Raw genomic sequence first — 17,859 nt, 5'->3', positions numbered from 1 at the left:
CCTCCCTGCCCCTCGCTGCCACCCCAACACGCGCCTTGGGCTGCGCTTTCTAGGGGGTCTCCTCCTCTCAGTGCTTCCTTGCCCCCAGGGCCCTGCAGGCGGGGGCAGAGGGAGGGGAGCCACAGCCCTTGCAAAGCCAAACCGCAGGCAGGCCCGGGGGCAAAGGGAAGCCTGGGGAAAGGGCGCTGCAGCGGGGGGGGTGTGCGTGGCCAGAAAGCTGGCTCAAGGTGCTGCACAGAGCCTCTTGAGAAGGAGAGCAGAGCAAACGGCCGCCACATCAGTTAAATGCTGCAGATCAGTACGCGTGGGCATCATCGTCCCGAGTACGTACCGGCAAACTTCAAGATGTCTCCTCCAAAACTCAGCATCTCTGTGGACAGAGGGAGGAAAAGGAAGAGTCGTGCGGCCACCTTCTTCCAGAAGCCACAGAGCAAGCCCCTCTGCCTGGAGAGGAGCACCTGGGCAAGGGTGCACCGTGGGGCACAGCTCAGGAAAGCACCACTCCGGCCCGTCTCCCAGGCTCACAGTGGCCCCAGCCCTGGCACCCACACAGCAGGCAGGGAGGCAGGGCCTCGAGATGCCACCAAGTCTCGGAAAGGTGGAGGCTGGAAGGGACCTCTGGGGTCTGTCTGGTCCAACCACGCTGCTCAAGCAGGGCTGCGCGGTGCCAGCTGCCCAGGACGGTGGCTAGATGGCTTTTGAATAGCTCTGAGGAGGGCGACTCCACAATCTCCCTGGGCAACCTGCGCCACTGCTCAGTCACCCCCACAGTCAAAAAGTGCTTTCTGACGTACGGAGGGACCCTCCTGTGTTGCAGAGCGTGCCCACGGTGTGGCCTCTGCTGCTGACACTGCGCACCACTGGAAAGAGCCTGGCTCTGTCCTCCTTGCACCCTTCCTTCAGCTTTTAGACACATTCCTAAGATCCCCCTGAGCCTTCTCTCCTCTAGGCTAAGCGGTCCCAGCTCTCTGAGCCTTTCCTCGTAGCAGAGATGCTCCAGACCCTTCCTCACCTTTGAGGACTCCCTTGCTTTGCTCTACAAGTGCTGCTGAAGGGGTGGCCACGACGTGCTCACGGTCAGCTCGGAAGGGTCACGATGTCCCCTGTGCTGAGGGGCTCGTGAGGGTCACACACAAACACACACACACATCAGCGCCAGCATCCTCGGGTCGCTTGCGCACTGGCACTTGCCGGATGCCCTCAGCCTGCTGGGGGCCCTAACGCATCACGGAGCCGGGTGTTCACGCCAGAGGCACAGAGGTGGCTGCTGAGAAAGCGGGGAGCAGAAAGGACCTGCGCTGGTCCTGACTCGCCAGGAGACCCTGGCTGCTCTGGCTGTTCCTCTGGGCCACAGAAAGCCCCAGCCCTTCCTCGGAGGCAGGACCAGGCTGCCCAGCATGTCGGCCTCCACCCTCCACGAGCAGCCTCACGGCCCAATGCCAGAGAGTCCGACAGCACGGCCCTTACCCTTCAAAATGTCACACATGTAGTAATTGAGGGTTTGCGCCAGCTCATCAGTGCCTCTCTCTGTGCTGCTCCGCTGGAGGAATTTCTCTGTCAAAGCAGTGAAACCTGTAAAAGGGACACCCAGCAATCATGAAGTGCCCGTGTGGGCCTAAGGACCTGGCAGCCAGTTCCACGCTGCCCGGCCCGAGAGCCTGTAGGTCACACCTTGCCATGCCCCGGCTCAGGGCCGGTGGCAGCAGTGGTTGACCGCCCAAGATAACCCATCCTGCTCTCTCTGGGCATCCCAGCAGAAGAGCTCAGCAGCGACAAGATGGCCACTCTGCTGAGGGGCAAGGGCACGGCTCCAAAGGGCCTGCTCTGTCCCAAAATGGCTCATGTCCATGGCTGCTCCTCCCTGCTCACCCCACCTGAAATGTCCGCAAAGAGCAGCACTCCGTGGACGGGCTGAACGAGGTGGCTGCTCTGGAGGGAGTCCTCAGCAAGGAGACTGGGGAGGAAAGCTGCTGCTCTGTCCAGGATTGAGTGGTGACGTTTGCTGTCCCAGGCAGAAGCCATCGTCGGCGCCCTGTGGCACACGGGGTCCCTCAGGAGAAGACGGCCGTGCTCAGCTGGAGGAGGACGAGGACCTCACCGCACAGTGCGAGTCGCACAGTGAGCCCGGGGCCTCTGCGGGACGACTGGCCCTCTGCCCTCACGGGGGTAGTCACAATCGCCTGGCAGTGACCTCCTCTGTAGGTCACCGCTTGCCCGTCAGCTGTCCTCGGGCGACACAACCAGCTAACGGTGACATCGTCTGTATGTCATCGCCTGCTGAGCGGCTGCCTCCTTGCTGCTGAGCCACTCGCTCAGAGGCGGCCAGCGCCACCCCACTTCTTCGAGGACGGTGCCAAAGGGAGGCTCCTGCAGCGACCGCTTGCTCAATTTGCAGCTGCTTGCCCCGTTCCCAAGGGCCAGCTGCCTCGGGCACACACAGCTGTTGGCTAGCACTGGTCCTTCCCCCTGCAGAGAGGCAGCCTGTGGCCATCTTCCCAGCAGGCTCGCTCCTTTCTTGCTCCCGTGCTCCCTCCCCGAGCCCCCAGCTGCCTCAGCTCAGACAGGGCAGCCCTCCAGCTCCCCCATCCCTCCGGCCGCACAGTGCCTGTGACGGAGGGTGGCCTGCCTCTGGCAGAGACAGCAGCTCCTGAGCTGCCCCTTTCCCTGGGCTGGGAGAGAGCTCCAGCATGCGGAGGCAGGCCTCTCGCCTTGGAGGGCTATCAGCCCTTCTTGGGAAGACAAATGCCATCACGCCGACTGTCCCCCCCTTCCTTCTTCTTCCCCCAGCTTCATACGCTGACCATGACGCCATACGGTAGGGAATAGCCCCTTGGCCAGTCTGGGTCAGCCCCCCTGGCTGTGCCCCCTCCCAGCTTCTCGTGCGCCCAGCAGAGCAGGGGAAGCTGAAAATCCTTGACTGGTATCAACACTACTGAGCAACAACTAAAACATCAGGGTGTTCTCAACATTGTTCTCAGCCAAAATCCAAACCACAGCACCGTACCAGCTACTAAGAAGAAAATCAGCTCAATCCCAGCCGAAACCAGGACAGCTTCCCATGGAGGCACCTCTAAGTTGGTGGCAGAATTCAAACTTGTGGGCATAGCTACGGGTGTGCTCACGGAGATGGGCAGGAGCTCACAGGCCCATTGCAGCTCCGTTTGGGAACTGCAGGATGGCAGGGGCTTCATTCCGGGAGCTTCCAGTCACCTGCAGGAGCTCTGCAGATGCAGCTTTGCCTCTGGCACCCTCCGTAGCACAGAATTGCCATGGCCACCCCAGGAACGCCAGGCATGCCGAGCTTACAGCTGTGCCTCGCCTCCTGCTCCGAAAGCTTCCGTTGCTTCACACCGGCGTCGAGCAGGACTGGGGTCCCTCTGGCTGCACATAACGGCCTCCCTGCTGCCAGCGGGGACCGTCACTACGTACGTGGCATCTGCTTCGGTGGCCACTTGTGCCTTCAGCTAGGAAGGCTGTGGCTGTGCCACAAGCGATTGCCTTCCTCCTCACGTTTCTGTCTTCCAGGGCATGGATTTGGACGTCCACCTGGCTGTTTGAACGCTGTAGATTTTCACCGGCACTGGCATGCGCTGCTGTCCTCAGACTAGCTCCTTGCAAACTCCACCATCTTTTCCATCCTTTCAAAAAGGTTGAGATATATTGCAAAGGGACACCTGCACGTACCTGAGAGTAACATAAAGGGCTGGTGGGAAAAATAAAATCAAATAATAGAAACATATCTACTTGTCCATAGCCCCTTCTTCTTCTTCCTCCCGCTTTTTCCTCTCCCCTCTTCTTTCTTCTTTAATTTCTACTCGGCTTCTGTTGCCAGCTACCCTGTGTCTGGTCTCTCTCTGAAGCCCACCCTTGCACTTGGAACAGCATCCCCACCCCACGCTGCTGCCATTGCCCCCAGTACCTGCAGCCCCCACCCCGCTAGGAGCCACCCCCACAAGTACCTCCCGGGGTCCCCCACAAGGGGACACCCCAGGGGCTCCCGTAGGAAAATCTCATGCCCCAGCTATGGCACCAATTCATCTGGAGAGGATGGAACTGGATCAAGTTCCTTAAGTGACAGAGAGAGAGAGATACAGCTAGTTGACACTGTACACTGCACAGCCACGGTTCAGTCAGCATGACTAAGGGACCCCAGCTCATTGCAAGGAGAAGGACGGCCCCCACCCCAAAGAAGAAAGGACACCCCTGGACTACCCAGATCATGCCAGCATCCCAGCCCCTCCGACACCTCTGGGAAACCCTCCCCTTATCTGGCATCAGAGATAGGGAACCGCAGCAAGACCGACTGCAGGGACGCCTGGATCAAGAAAGACGCAGATGGATGACGACGCCACAGAATGAGAGTTGCTTTGCAAAGCAGCAGCTTGTGTGTGTGTTAAGTAGCGATTGGTCAAATGGCGTTGGACCTGAACGCTTGAAAGGTAGAAGAACCATGTGTACGGCCGCATTTGGGGTGCCCCTGAGTGGATGGGACAGCTCGTAGGCATGAATGCCAGAATTCCTCTTGTCATGCTATGCTTTGCCTCCCAGCGTATCTCCTCGGTTGGCACGGGCCACTTGCCGAATTTTCCTGACAGCTCCCCCTCAGGGCCACACGGCACCCGCACCGGCACCGCCACAGCTGGGAGCAGCAGTTGCCTCCCTGGGGCAGAGAGGGGGAAGACCAAAACAAACCAAAAGCGCCCCATCCCCACCAGCAGCACAGACATGGTGGCATTGCAGGGCCACCAGTGCCAGCCCCATCCCTTCCCCTTGGGCAGGAAATCCACCTCCCCACAAAAATCAGGTGTGGGATGGGAAATCGTGGGGATGGGAAACCATCACGGGGCTGGGAAAATATCATTGGGATGGGCAACCATGGTGGGGATGGGCAACCAGCTTTCAGGACAGGAAACCATCAGCAGGATGGGCAATCCTTGAGATGGGAAGCTGTTGTGGTAGGAAAAATCAAACCAGCGCAAGGCTGGCTGAAGGAGGTGCTGGCGGAATCGTCACCATGGGGACGGACCCCCCCAGAACACTGTTTCCCAAACAAACCCCACCCTGACCAAGCGCCATGGCAGGTACAGCAGCAGGCTCCCGCTCCTCCTGGTGCTCCTGCCCTCCAGGTAGCCCCCCAGCCAGCTCTGCCCACCCATATCTCACGGCATTGCTCCTCTTCGCTCCCCGCAGCAGAGAGGTTCCCTCTCCGACTGCCGAGGGCATCGGAGGTGCCCAGCGTGAGCTCCACTGTCTGGCAGGGGGTGCCGGGGCCCCTGGGGGCCCCGGGCCAGCTGATGCATCTCCCTGGCGTGGTGCCGCTTCCCCCTGTGGTGTGGCTCCTCCCGATGGCGCGGCTCCCCCATGGGGTGCAGCTCCCTCGCGGGGTGCACCTCCCCACCGTGCCTGCTCCCTGTCCCCCTGCCTATGGCTGGGGACAGCAGGTGCTGACAGGGACGCTGCTGCCCCGCCAGCCCATGGGCCTGGGACCGTGGGCCGTGGTCCAGGGGGAGCCCCTCTACCCCACGGGCTCCTGCCTGCTGCACGGCCCTGCCTGCCCCGGCCCCCCGCCACCCCGCGGCTCAGCACTGGCTGCAGGGCCCCCCTGTGCTCCACACCCTGCCCCACAGTGCCCAGAAGCCGCCAGAGGCCTTCAAGAAGGATGCGTCGGCCATCCAGGACAGCCACCCTGCTGCCAGCCCCCACCAGCCTGCCCTGGCTCCGCTGACTGGCAGAACCACAATGAAGCCCAAAGGTGAGGACCTGTGGGTGGCAGAGCCTGCGGGCAGGTGGCCCGCGCCCAGGAAAGCTTGCATCGCCATGGGCTTGAGTTGGCTTTGTTTGCTTTTTCAGCAGCGGTGACCAACCTGGCGGCCCTGGAGAAGCCCGCGGACCTGTCCGAACAGGGGCCACGCACCTTCGCTGAGGCCTTTCCTCAGCAGCCGGCTGACACCAACGTTAACGAGACGCTCGCCTGCCTCAAAACCGCGCACGGCACGGAGACCGTCCCCGACATCTCTGACAGCCCCAGCTTGACTGCCATGGTCCATCAGCTCCCTGACCTCTCCCAGTATGTGGCAAAGGGCAGCTGCCCCAAGGAGCGAGCAGTGCTGGCGGGGCTGGGGGACGGCGAGGACACCGTCCCCGATGGCCCCGACGGCCCTGACTTGACCACCCCCCTCATCAAGCTCCCTGACCTCTCCGAGTACAGGGCAGGGGGCCTTGGCACCAAGGAGCGAGCAGCGGCGCCCATGCTGGGGGACAGCGAGGCCACCGCCCCCGATGTCCCCAGTGGCCCCAACAGCACCGCCTTCCTCAACCGGCTCCCCAACTTCCCGCAGTACAGGGTGGAGGGCGACTGCCCCGAGGGCCAAGCGGCGGCAGCGATGCTAGGGGATGCCGACCCCTCCTGGGCAGGGCTGCCGACGTCCCCCTCGCTGGACCCCAAGAGGAAGCCCCACCAAGAGGAGGCAGCCCCGCGTGGTTTTGACCTGCTTGCTGCTGCCGCCGGGCGTCACCTCCTGCTGGGTGGTGCCCAGATCGGGCAAGGCGGGCGGCAAGCAGGCCAAGCGCCCTGTGCCGGCTGGCACCCCCAAGATGCAAGACACCTCCCCGTGGGACAACATGCCGCCCAAGAACAAGAAGATGGTGGCGTGCCGGGTGGCAAAACACTCAAAAACCCCGCGGGAGGGGAAGCCGGACAGGGACGGCAAGGCGGCGGGTGGCAGCGGGCAGCAGGTGGGTGGCGGCGGGCACCAAGCGGGCGGCACCAAGCACAGGGCATCTGAGGACACCAATGGGCGTGCCTTGGTGCTCGAGTGACCCAGAAGCCCTGGGGACGCCGGGGGGCAAAGCGCCCCGCCCACCCCGCCCGCTGCTGGTCGAGAAGGTGCGCAGCACGCATCCCCGCGCCATGCAACCCCTCGACAGGCTGCTGCGCAAAAAGGTCCAGGCCAAAACACTGCGGGGGCTGAGGATGCCCCGCACCGACCTGAGGGTCCACCTGCTGGCCTCCATCCAAAGCTTCCACCCGCTGGGGCAAAGGGTGAAGGCGGTGGGGCCGGTGCGCCAACCGCCCGAGCCGGAGCCCCAGGCCGGCCCCAGCGTGCCCCCCAGGGTCCCCAGGCCCCTGCCCCTGGCCCCGACACCCAGCGCGGGGCTGGCTGCCTCCAAGCCCCCGGCTGACGGCGAGAAGGAGACGGCACTGGCGGCGGCATCGAGCAGCAAGGCGCGCACCGGGGCTGCCGCCAAACCCAAGCGGCCCAGCTGGCTGCGCCTGTCACCCACAGGGGGCCAAACCCCGCGGGAAGGGCTGCCACAGCAGCTGCACATGCCGCCGCAGCTGCCGCGCCCTCCCGCCAACTCCGCACTGCCGGCTGACTCCCGCTGGCCCCGGGCTATGCCCACCCCGCTGGAGGAGCAGGAGGAGTCGGTGCCCATCACGCCTGAGCAAGGGCCCGAGCGGGAGCGCCTGAAGAAGCTGGCCCAGGAGGAGCGGGAGCAGGCGGCCCTGCAGATGACACTGGGGCAGCTGCAGTTTTTTTGCAGAGGGAGATCGACATGGAGATAGCCGACGCATATGGTTACCCATAACCCACCGCTCCAGCACCGTCCCCCCTAGCACCCATGCGCAGAGCAGATCCACAGGCAGGGACCTGCACCCACCCGCTCCAGCCCCAGCCCTCTCCCACATCCCCCCATTTCATGCTTAATTCATTAAAAGGGATGGGGTTTAACGCAGCCTCTGCCCACCCCGCGGGTGGCTGAGCTGGGCTGGGGATGGCCACCGAGACCATGGGTAGACGGGGCATCGCTCCGGGTGGCGGGCGCCCGTGGGAGAAACCGCACTGATTCACACCAGCGCCGGGAGGACGGAGGCCTCCATCACCGCCCCGGTACCGGCATCACCAGCACTGCCCCAGCACCAGCATCACTGCCCGTGAGCTGGATCCGGCCCTGGGAAGCAGCCGCAGCCGCCCCAGAGGGACAGGCAGAGACTGGCTGAGCGCAGAAAACGCACCTCGTCCCTGGCCGGCGAGCAGGCACTGCTGGCTGAGGCTGGCGTGCCGAAATCCTGCAGCTGCCGCTGCAGCGGCTGCACGGCTCGCTCGGCCCCCCTCGTCTGGTGCTGCCCAGACCTCATCCAGCAAAAACCCCTGCCCACAGGCCAGCCCAGAGCTGCTCTCACGAGCAATTCGCAAACGGCCCGTGCCGACCGAGGCCAGAGGCTAGGACGCAAAGTATAGCAATACAAGGGCCAATATTCTTTCATGCACGTGCCGTGTGCCAGCCCAACTGGGGCAGCCCCAGTGTGCCTTTACACACGGTTCTTGTACCCTTCAATCGTTCAGGCACCAGACGACTTGACTGATCACTCCCACCCACACTACTGATTACCAATCCCAGTCAAACTTTGCAAAGCAGCTCTAGTTTTGCAGCATTCTTGCTGCTTGTCTGCTGAGCCGCGTGTCCCTGGAGTCAGTCTCCCTAGAGTTACTGATCTACTGATGCCGGACGACGCTGGGAGGGTTTCAAAGACTTTCCAACATGGCCACCTGGCAGCCCCATACCCCAGGGGTACAGCTCCCGGCGTGCCCTGGGGTGCTAATTCCTGCTGTCTGACCCTGCTGGGACACTGCCTGCCGCCGCGGCTGGGCCCCGCCCCCCCGCAGGCCCCATGGCCGCCTCCCTGGGGCTGCCTGGGTCCCAGACCCTGGTGGGGCAGGGAGGAGAAGGAGAGAGGGACAGAGTGGTAGAGAGGGGTGGGACAGGGTTGTGGGACGGCCAGAGAGAGGACAGGAGCAGGACAGAGGGACAGAAGACAGACAGAGGGATGAGGAGGACTGGGGGATGGAGCTGGGCAGGGAGTGGAGAAAGGAAAGCCCTGGTGAGGAGCGAGCACAGGGACAGGGAGAAGGGGACGGCGGGGAAGGGGGCCGGGGGCGGCCAGGATCACGGTGATGAGCAGCGGGACAGAAGGACAGAGAGAGCAGAGCAGGGCAGGAGGAAGGACAGAGGGACGGACCAACACAGGCAGGGTGAGGGAACCAGACAGAGGGAAAAGGACGAGAGGGAAAAGGAAGGGGAGAGAGAAAGGGAGAGGCAGGGACGGAGAGCCGGACACAGAGAAGAGAAGCAAAAGATCTGTAAAGCAGCCAGTACTGTAAACTGGCAGCCAACTGCCTCTTCTCTGAAAAGATGTGAAAACTGCTCTTAATGATGACACAAGCAGTTGCACAAGCCAGGGGCCTGCTCCTGCCCTATCACCTGCTCAGCAATCGGTGACAGCAGAAGAAACGTCGCAAGCCAGCTGACTTCTCATACCTAGAAAGCTAGTCAGGCACCAGGGACCTCACAAGCACCCGCACAGCAGGAGCGTCCTCACTTCCAACACCCTGGGTGTCTCCCATCTCCCCGTGCTCTCCTCTCTCCCAGGCTGGGAGGGGACACAGCTGGGACAGCTGACCCCCGCTGACCCAAGGGCTGTTCCGTACCATATGACACCGTGCTCAGCAATAAAACTGAGGGGGAGAGTGGCAGGGGCTCCCTGCTCAGGTACCGACTGACTATCGGTCGGTTGGTGATGAGCAATTGTTTTCATTTGCATCCCTTGTTTTTCTTGGGCTTTATTTTCCTCTCTCTTTTTTAAAAATATTGTAGGGAAAAGGGGAAAAAAAAATTTCTTTTCAATTATTAAACTGGTTTTATCTCAGCCCACGAGTTTCTTTCTCACTTTTACCCTTCTGATTCTCAACCCCATCCAACCGGGTTTTGTTATTACCATCATGTCAATGACACACTAGATCCTGCCAAACCTACAACCTGCAAAACCAAAAGACCAACTTATGCAAGACACGTTCCAGAAATTACCATCAGCACAGAGAAGCATACGTATCCATCTTGTTCTGTCCTTGCCAGAACTGCTGGCTGACCTGTCATCAGCCTCGGTGACTAACAGCAGGCAAGACGCGCTCATCTGCCTTAGCTCAGATGCAGCTCCTAGGAAGACAGCTATTTCAGAAAGTCATGCCTTGTTATTTTGGGAAAGTGTTTCAAGGAAATGTTTTTAATACTCTAGAATGGTAAGACTAAGCATGGTAATCTCACTCCAAGTTCAAGCTCTGCTACAGATTACCTTCCCCCCCCCCCCCCCCCCCCCCCTTTTCCCCAAAAGGGTGGCACTTCTTCCTGAACACAAGATGAGTTACATGGGGTATACAGATAGCCCACGGAAAACTGAGAAATGAGCCTGTGATCACTTCCATCCCCATTCCTTGGCACTCCAGCACTCCTTTCACACTCCTCTCCTCGCCAGCAGTCAGGCCTTATGCAGGCTGTGCCACACGTACAAGACGCCGACTTCGCCAGATATTGCCCAAATCATTTCCTACTTGAGATCTGATGGGCTCAACTACTGCCACAGCCTTTTCTGTCCCTACATGCAGTCTTGCCCCCTTCTGACCCATCCAGAAAGCTCCTCAAAGGATCATCTCACTCACTGCCTTCATTGCAACTAACAGTCTCCTTAACACCCCAAAGTTGTTTCCCTCACTCACACATCGAGTTAATATGGCCTTTCAAGACTTAGCTTCCTCCCTCGTTATTTCCCACCGAGTACCACGACGACAGCTCCTAATTACAGGCCCCGAGAGCAGCTTCCACCGACTGCCGCCTGCTACACACCAACAGGAACGGCACGGTCTTCTCCCATGCCCGTCTCCATGCTCGGGAGGACCTGCTCACACCCCCCGGCAGCCGGCCTTGGTGCCTGAAAAGCCTTGCTGTGCTGCTCAAGGCCATGAAAACTGTCACGCTACGGCTGTACCCACATCACTGTTCCTCTTTCTGAGTAACACTGCCCATTTCTGTCTATTCCCACCTGCCCACAGCCATCTCTTGTTTTCAATCTTTTTTTTTTAATACCTTCTTTGGACCTCACTACGGTACAGGCTCAGAGTCCATGACTATGGCTGGGAAAGTCTGTAGCAATACAGAATTGTGTAGGGATGAAAAATCCCCAGTAATTCAGCTCATTTCAATTGTTTAAGAGAAGGCTTTTGGCTAGAACACAGTCAAGAAAATTAAAAACCATAGAATCATAGAATATCCTGACTTTGAAGGGACCCACAAGGATCATCGAGTCCAACTCCTGTACCTGCACAGGACAACCCCAAAAACCATACCGTATGGCTGAGGGCGTTGTTCAATTGCTTCTTGAATGTTGTCAGGCTTGGTGCCATGACTACCTCCCAGGGGAGCTTGTTCCAGTGCTCCACTACCCTTTGGGTGAAGAACCTTTTCCTAATGTCCAACCTAACCCTGCCCTGGCATACCTTCCTGCCGTTCCCTCGGGTCCTATCATTGGTCGTCAGGGAGAAGAGATCAGCGCCTGCCTCTCCTCCTTCCCTCGTGAGGAAGCTGTAGACCGCGACGAGGTCTCCCCTCAGTCTCCTCTTCTCCAGGCTGAACAGACCAAGTGACTTCAGCCGCTCCTCATACGGCTTCCCCTCTAAACCCTTTACCATCTTTGCGCCTCTCCTCTGGACGCTCTCTAGGAGCTTTGTATCCTTTTTCTACTGTCGTGCCCCAAACTGCACACAGGACTCAAGGTGAGGCCGCACCAGTGCGGAGCAGAGCGGGACAATCGCCTCCCTCGACCGGCTAGCAATCCAGTGCTTGATGCACCCCAGGACACGGTTGGCCCTCTTGGCTGCCAGCGCACACTGTTGGCTCATCTTCAACTTGCCGTCGACCAGAACCCCCAGATCCCTCTCCGCGGGACTGTTCTCCAGCCTCTCGTTCCCCAGGCTGTAGGTACATCCAGGGTTGTTGCCATGTCCCAGATGCAAAAGCCAGCACTTGCCCTTGTTAAACTTCATATGGTTGGCGATTGCCCAGCTCTCTGATTTGTCCAGATCTCTCTGCAGGGCCTCTCTGCCCTCGAGAGTGTCAACAGCTCCTCCCAGTTTTGTGTCATCGGCAAACTTTGATAACAAACCTTCGAGTCCTCCGTCCAAGTCATTTACGAAGATATTGAAGAGCACTGGCCCCAAGATGGATCCCTGTGGAACCCCGCTAGTGACTGGTTGCCAGCCCCATGTAACCCCATTTACCGTAGCCCTTTGAGCCCGACCCGTCAGCCAACTGCACGCCAACCAGAACTAACCTACACTCCCTCCTTGACTGGCACCTCTTTCTTCATCAGGTCGCTGCATTTCTATAGTTCCTGGGGAGTACATATCAAGATTTTCCTGTTCAAAAGAAACAAGAAACATCAGTCACAAATATGCAGAAAACCTGCCATTCACATACACGGGGCCCGCGCAGGAGCATTATCAAGGCCCTGCACATATGCAAAAGATTAAATTCATGCACCGGGGAGGAGAGAGCAGGAACAGCGCTCCGGCGCCCATGATGAGTAACAAGAATTTCTGCTCTGAACTGGGGCTTAGTAAATGTGCAAGTACACTGCTGATCCGGACACAAAACTAAGCCTGTCACTTCATCCCAGGTGCCACACACACCGTCCGTTCTTCCATCGCCTCCCGCCGGTGAATTGTTTTCCAGGCTCTTCCATCTCATCGCAGCTTAGACACCTGCACTCTGGCTCCGGGCTGACTGGGGGAACTTCTCAGTGCCTTAACTTTGCTTTGGGCTTGGTACGAGCACAAGGCTTCATCCCTCTGGCTTGGGCCCCAGCAGAAGGTGGGCAAGCGGCAGGTTTGCAAGTGGCTTGATGGAACGGAGCTTGGACACCTACCGGAGATTAAAAACCAACCAAAGAAAAAGCCCAGAGAAACTGTTAGAGAGGAGCAGAAAGAAACCTCAGGGCTGATCCCTGTTTAACACACAGGGTTTGGAATTTCTGAGACTGGAGCTCCCAACAGACTCGGCTCTTGCAATGGAAACATCCTTTAGCTTTTGAGCCTGACAGAAATATTACAGACTGCCCCCAGCTCTACTTTGCAGCTGCCTGAAGCGTTTGCTTGTCCATGCCCAGTGCTCTTCCATGCTTACAAGGTATGTTTAATCTGCAAAACAGTCAGTACTACAAACTGGTAGCCGCTTCTCTCAAAGATGTGAAAACTGCTGTGAAAGACAACACAGCTACCATGACAAGCCTTCTGCTCTGGGCTAGGTTTTAAAAAGCAAGCTCTTCTGAACCTCTGTTTTCCAGCTGCCACCAACAGCTGCAGAAAGGGTCTGGTTTTGACCAGCTGGATGATCAAGGCTACCTACCAAAATCCAGTACAGGACGTTACACCTCAGGCTTCAGATTTTGAGTCTAACCCAAAGGACTGAATAACCTCCCTCCTGCCATTGGGCTGACGGCAGTATTGCACATCCCCTGGCTTCTCCAGCTCTTCCCCGGCAGCCTCCTCCTGACCACTCTGCTATAGGCTGCTATACGGTCTCAGGGAACCATGTTCCGGATCCACTCTGGCATCTCCCGTCAATGAGGATGCAGAGATGCTCTCCCAGCACACTGGGCTCCTCTCACCTGTTCTGCTCTCTCTGCATTGTCCTTTCCTCATCTCCAGGCACCGGTTTGGACCTTCAGCCAGATCTCCACTGCTTGTAAAATTCCCCTGTCTCAAGGAAATCAGCAAGATGACCACGTCCTCCTGATCCCCGGCTCTCATGGGAACTTTGCTCTGGCAACCGATACAGAAACTGGCAGTGGGATCACAAAACCATCAAGGCTTGCACCGCAGTAGGTGGGATGAGATTTGCTGCTGTTCTGCAGGGAAGCACAGCACAAAGAAAACCTGGTGAGGTCTGAGCATTAACAACTTTATTGGGCTTTACGGGGCTTTTGCTGCCTTCTGCAGACCTCTCGGCTGTTAACATGCCAAACTTCCCAGCCCCCTGGGTACTGAGGTGGCTCGTTTTGGCTTGGACTAGAGTATCGGTTAACACCTGCACTGCTGAACCCTCATAGACCCGAGCGCGCTCCTCACAGCTCCGTACCGCTGTACCCTGGGGGAAGGGAGGCTCAGGGTGAGCAGCGCTGCACAGATATGTGCTGGAAGGCAGCGCAATGGGAATACAGATACGAGACTGGTGGGGGAAAGGTCAAGTATCGACACTGGGAAGCGTGATGCCAGTTCAGTGTCTGCAGCAGGATCCAGGCAGCCACAGAGCTGAGCAGTGACTCTCTCTGGAGACCAGGAGGCAACGGGTACCCTCACTCCCACAACCCGCTCTAGATGGCATCCCACTTCTCGCATCCTTGCCCTCCCTTTCTCCTCCAGCTTTCCAGACAGTGGCAGTCGTCCTCTGAGGGTAAGACAAGAGAAAGCACCCCTTGCTGAACCGCCTCCATTGCCTCCACTGGAACCACCCTGGCTCTGCACGCAAGGACGTACGGCAGTGGCAGCAGTTCACTCCCGTTCTGCTCCCTACAGACCCCCTTGATGACCTGAAGGAAGTCTGCTCCCGGCATCTTCCTCGTGCCCACACCAGCCTCCTTGAAGAAGTCGACTCTCAGCCACTTCTGCCTGCGCAGGAGCTTAGGCAGCATGACAACATCCTGGGGTGCACGAAGAAGGGGGTGCTGCCCTTCCCCCAGGGCCATCGGCTCTCCGGTGGAAAAGGTGACAAAACACCCTGAGAGCACCCTTACCCAGAGTCACCGAGCCAGGAGGTGTGACACCATCGGGGGTAAAGCAGCGCAACTCTCCGGATCTGTTCTGCTCTCTCCAGCCTTCCTTTTCTCCTGAGGGTTTTCGTCAGCAGGGTTTGCTCCCGAGTTCTTGCAGATGCAAACAGAAACCCTTCTGTTACGGCTGAGGAACTAACTCACCCGTGAGCTATTTTTCAGAAAGGGCTACGGTTACTTGTCTGGCATAAGCAATGCCCAAACAGAGTTTCTGATGCCCCTCCTGAGCACGCAGACAAGGGACTGATAAGACTCAGAGTAACTCACATCATTTCAGAACCCACAATAGGCAACTGAATGTGAAAATGAGCACAAAGAAAGGGGTCTTTTCAGAATCACTATCTATTTCTTTTTCATGTCCATATTTTCCTCACCGCAGCGAGGAAACACAGACTCTGCAGCTCCTGCAGTCAAATACGGTTCTGTGGGACAGAGGGGAGAAGAAAGCAGAGAGACCTCAACAGGGAATTTTCAAACCTGTGAACAATCAAGTAGAAACGGTTGCAAAGCGTAGCATCAATTTACAGAAATTTAAACCTGATGGAGCCGAGTAGTAGAAGCGAGCGTTACAGAGAACTACAAGGGAGCACTGCAATCAAAAGGGTGAGCAACGCAGACAGCTCTAACGGCACATTTTCACCTGATTGCCTTAAACAGAACAGGCCTGGGATCCCCACTGCTCACTTCACCCTGGAACAGTCCCATTCCTCATCTGAAAGCTACTGCGTGCTTGGCTGAGGACAGACACAATCCACACAGAACACAATCAGAGCTCAACCCTGAACTTGCCTTGGTGAAGTTTCCTCGGAAAAAATACATTTCAAGAAAAACCCCAAACTGTTACTGCCAGAACCAGGCAGAAAAAAAATCCCTGACAGGTTGACTGGAACTTCCCAGCTGTGGTAAAACCATCCGCCCTCAGTACCCCCATTTCCCAAAAGCCGGCAGCACAGCTTGGGTGGGGGGAAAGGCAGGCATCAGACCCTGGGGCCCAGAGAGGGGCACAAGCATCTGCCAAGGGAGCTGCATCCAGCCAGGAGCGCTCCCCACTGCCTTCTCTGGCAACACAGCCCCGGCGCGTGCTCTCACCTGGAGAAAGAAAAGACTTCCATGTCTTATCCAAGGCTGTCAGCACAGATGGGGCTGTCCATCAGCACGAGACCCACACGAAGGCCCCCGGCCTGTCCCCACCACAGCATGCCTGCTCCAAAGCCTGCAGCCGCCTGGGGAGAGGAGGCCGCTCTGCCTTCCCCTGGCCTGCGGACATCAAACACCGACCCCCAGCTCTCAGGGCTGGGGCTGGCGACCCTCGGGGCAGAGCAGGGACCGCTCTGACCCTGCTGCTGGGGCCCAGGGCTGGGGACTGGGCCATGGCGGGGCCCGTGGGCAGCGAGGCCTCCACGTCCCTCCCCCCAGGCCCGTCCGCACCGGCAGATACCTGTTCCTGCTCCTGTTCCTGTTCCTGTTCCTGTTCCTGTTCCTGCAGCGGCCCCGGCCCCGGCCCCGGCCCCGGCCCCGGCCCCGGCCCCGGCCCCGGCCCCGGCCCCGGCCCGGCTGCCCCCAGGCCCCGGCTGCCCCCGCCCCGGCTCCGCCCCTTTCTCCTCAGGCCGCTCGGCCTCCGCCCCCTCCGGCCCCGCCCCACCCGGCTCTGACTGACCGGCCGCCTCCGGCTCCGCTGATTGGCTCAGCCGTGGCCAATGGCGCGGCTGTTGCCGGGCGGGCTCAGGCAGCCCGGGCCTCTCCTCCCAGCGCCGCCCTGCGCCCGCTGCCCCCGCAGCGCAGCGGCTCCTCAGCCCGCCGGGACACGGGGCCTGCGGAGAGACGGCCTCCAGAAGGGCCATGGCGCCGGGAGCTGCTCTCTCAGCAGCGCAGGGGGGTGTGTGTGCACAGCTCTGCCGTCCCTCGGTCCGCTCGGGGGTCTGGGCCTGCGCAGGGAGGGCAGGGAAGGGAAGGGAAGTGGGGGAAGGGCAGGGAAGGGAAGAGGAAGGAAGGGGAGCTGCCCTGGATTTGCTCTGGATCGACAAGGCTTTCCCAAACTGCGGCTCTGTCTGTGCTCCAGCCCCAGCCCTGGCCAGGAGGAGCTGCGTGGCGGGAGCCGCTGGCGTGGGCCAGGCCGGCAGCTGGCAGGAGACGGGGCTCTGCCCCCGGTCCCAGCGCCCGTGCTGAGCCCAGCACCCAGGGCCTCCCTCGGGCCTCGCTTCCCCCGGGCGCTGAGGAGGAGAGACGCCCTGTGCTGGCGGGGCCCAGGGCCTCCTCCTGCGGCCAGAAGGAAGGACGGAGCCCCGTCCCTCTCCCTGCAGGGGCTGACCACTGTCCTTGGCTTCTGTCCCCAGGGCTCCCCAGCGCTGGCAGGCCTCGCGGGGCCTTGGGGCCAAGCAAATGCCGGGGCACCAGGGGCTCAGGGCAGCCTTGGGCATCTGCGAAGCTGAGGTGTGGCTGCCCCTTTGCTTCTGCAGATGCAGTTGTTTTCCACCCCCTTAGTGGTCCAAGGTGTTTCTCCTCGTGGCACGTGGGCTGGACGGATGCCACATCCCTGTTAGTCTGGGAGGACGTCAGGGAAACGAGGAATTCCCAGTATGCACACAGGTAGGAGGAGAGTGAAAAGGAGGTGGGTCGAGGTTTTTCTGCTGTTTCACGTCTGAACTCGGACGCCTGCGTGCATCAAAGTCATCTCTTTTTCCTCCAAACTGCGCAACTTGTTGCCAGTAAAAGCAAGGTGGGCTGAGGTGGTCTTTGGGATAACTCTGCTCCTTTCTTTTTTAGTTGTGTGCCTACGCTTTTCTCCACCTTTTCTTTCTTCCTCTTTCTCCCCCAGTTGCATTCTCTGTTAAAGGCAATTCTGATTTGGCTTTCTGGACACATCATTGAGGAAGTAGATCCAGGAAATAGAGGCTGGTCTGTACCTTCAGAGCTGTAGGCTACAGACTACTGGATAGATACGGGCTCCAGGTAGAATTACTATTGGCTAGTGATAATTTCTTTTCCATATTCTACACTAGCTAAGCATGGGGACAGCAGTGTAGTCCTCCTACTGAGAGGTTGGGCTCAGTGTAGAATGACAAGAAGCCCACCCTGAGTGATACGGTGGGAAACAAGACGGAAGAAGAGCATGGCCAAGAGAGCCATTAAGGTAGCAGCTGAAAGCCAATCACTCCTGCATACAAAGTGGGAAAGGGTGGGTCGTGGAGCCAGAGGGCTCT

At 59.2% G+C, this 17,859-nt stretch overlaps 1 protein-coding gene and 1 long non-coding RNA gene across 7 annotated transcripts in view; both read right to left on the bottom strand.

Annotated features, from left to right (window-relative positions):
• Positions 1–12,662, bottom strand: part of LOC309600894 (adenylate cyclase type 10-like) — a 28,514-nt gene extending 15,852 nt beyond the window's left edge. The window contains exons 1-5 of the mRNA XM_082333523.1: positions 12,522–12,662; positions 12,164–12,248; positions 1,875–3,684; positions 1,468–1,572; positions 332–370 (exon numbers count right to left, since the gene is read on the bottom strand). Coding sequence (XP_082189649.1) covers positions 332–370; positions 1,468–1,572; positions 1,875–2,022 — 292 coding nt within the window. The 5' untranslated portion in view covers positions 2,023–3,684; positions 12,164–12,248; positions 12,522–12,662. The remainder of the gene's footprint in view (positions 1–331; positions 371–1,467; positions 1,573–1,874; positions 3,685–12,163; positions 12,249–12,521) is intronic.
• Positions 12,663–12,667: 5 nt separating this feature from the next.
• Positions 12,668–16,170, bottom strand: LOC309600927. 6 transcript variants are annotated; one of them, XR_014230489.1, is made up of 4 exons: positions 16,098–16,170; positions 14,624–14,752; positions 13,499–13,738; positions 12,668–12,753 (listed from the first exon to the last, which is right to left on the bottom strand). It is a non-coding gene; the product is annotated as an uncharacterized lncRNA (long non-coding RNA). The 6 variants fall into 6 exon arrangements; XR_014230490.1 differs by lacking the exon at positions 16,098–16,170 and adding an exon at positions 15,749–15,828; XR_014230491.1 differs by lacking the exon at positions 16,098–16,170 and adding an exon at positions 15,300–15,378 and having other exon boundaries at positions 14,624–15,081.
• Positions 16,171–17,859: the final 1,689 nt, after the last annotated feature.

The sequence above is a fragment of the Platalea leucorodia genome (assembly GCF_965183815.1).
Source record: "Platalea leucorodia genome assembly, chromosome: 26".
NCBI classification, from domain to species: Eukaryota; Metazoa; Chordata; class Aves; order Pelecaniformes; family Threskiornithidae; genus Platalea; species Platalea leucorodia.
Note: the sequence above shows the minus strand (reverse complement) of the source record. Positions and strands in the feature narration are given on the sequence as shown.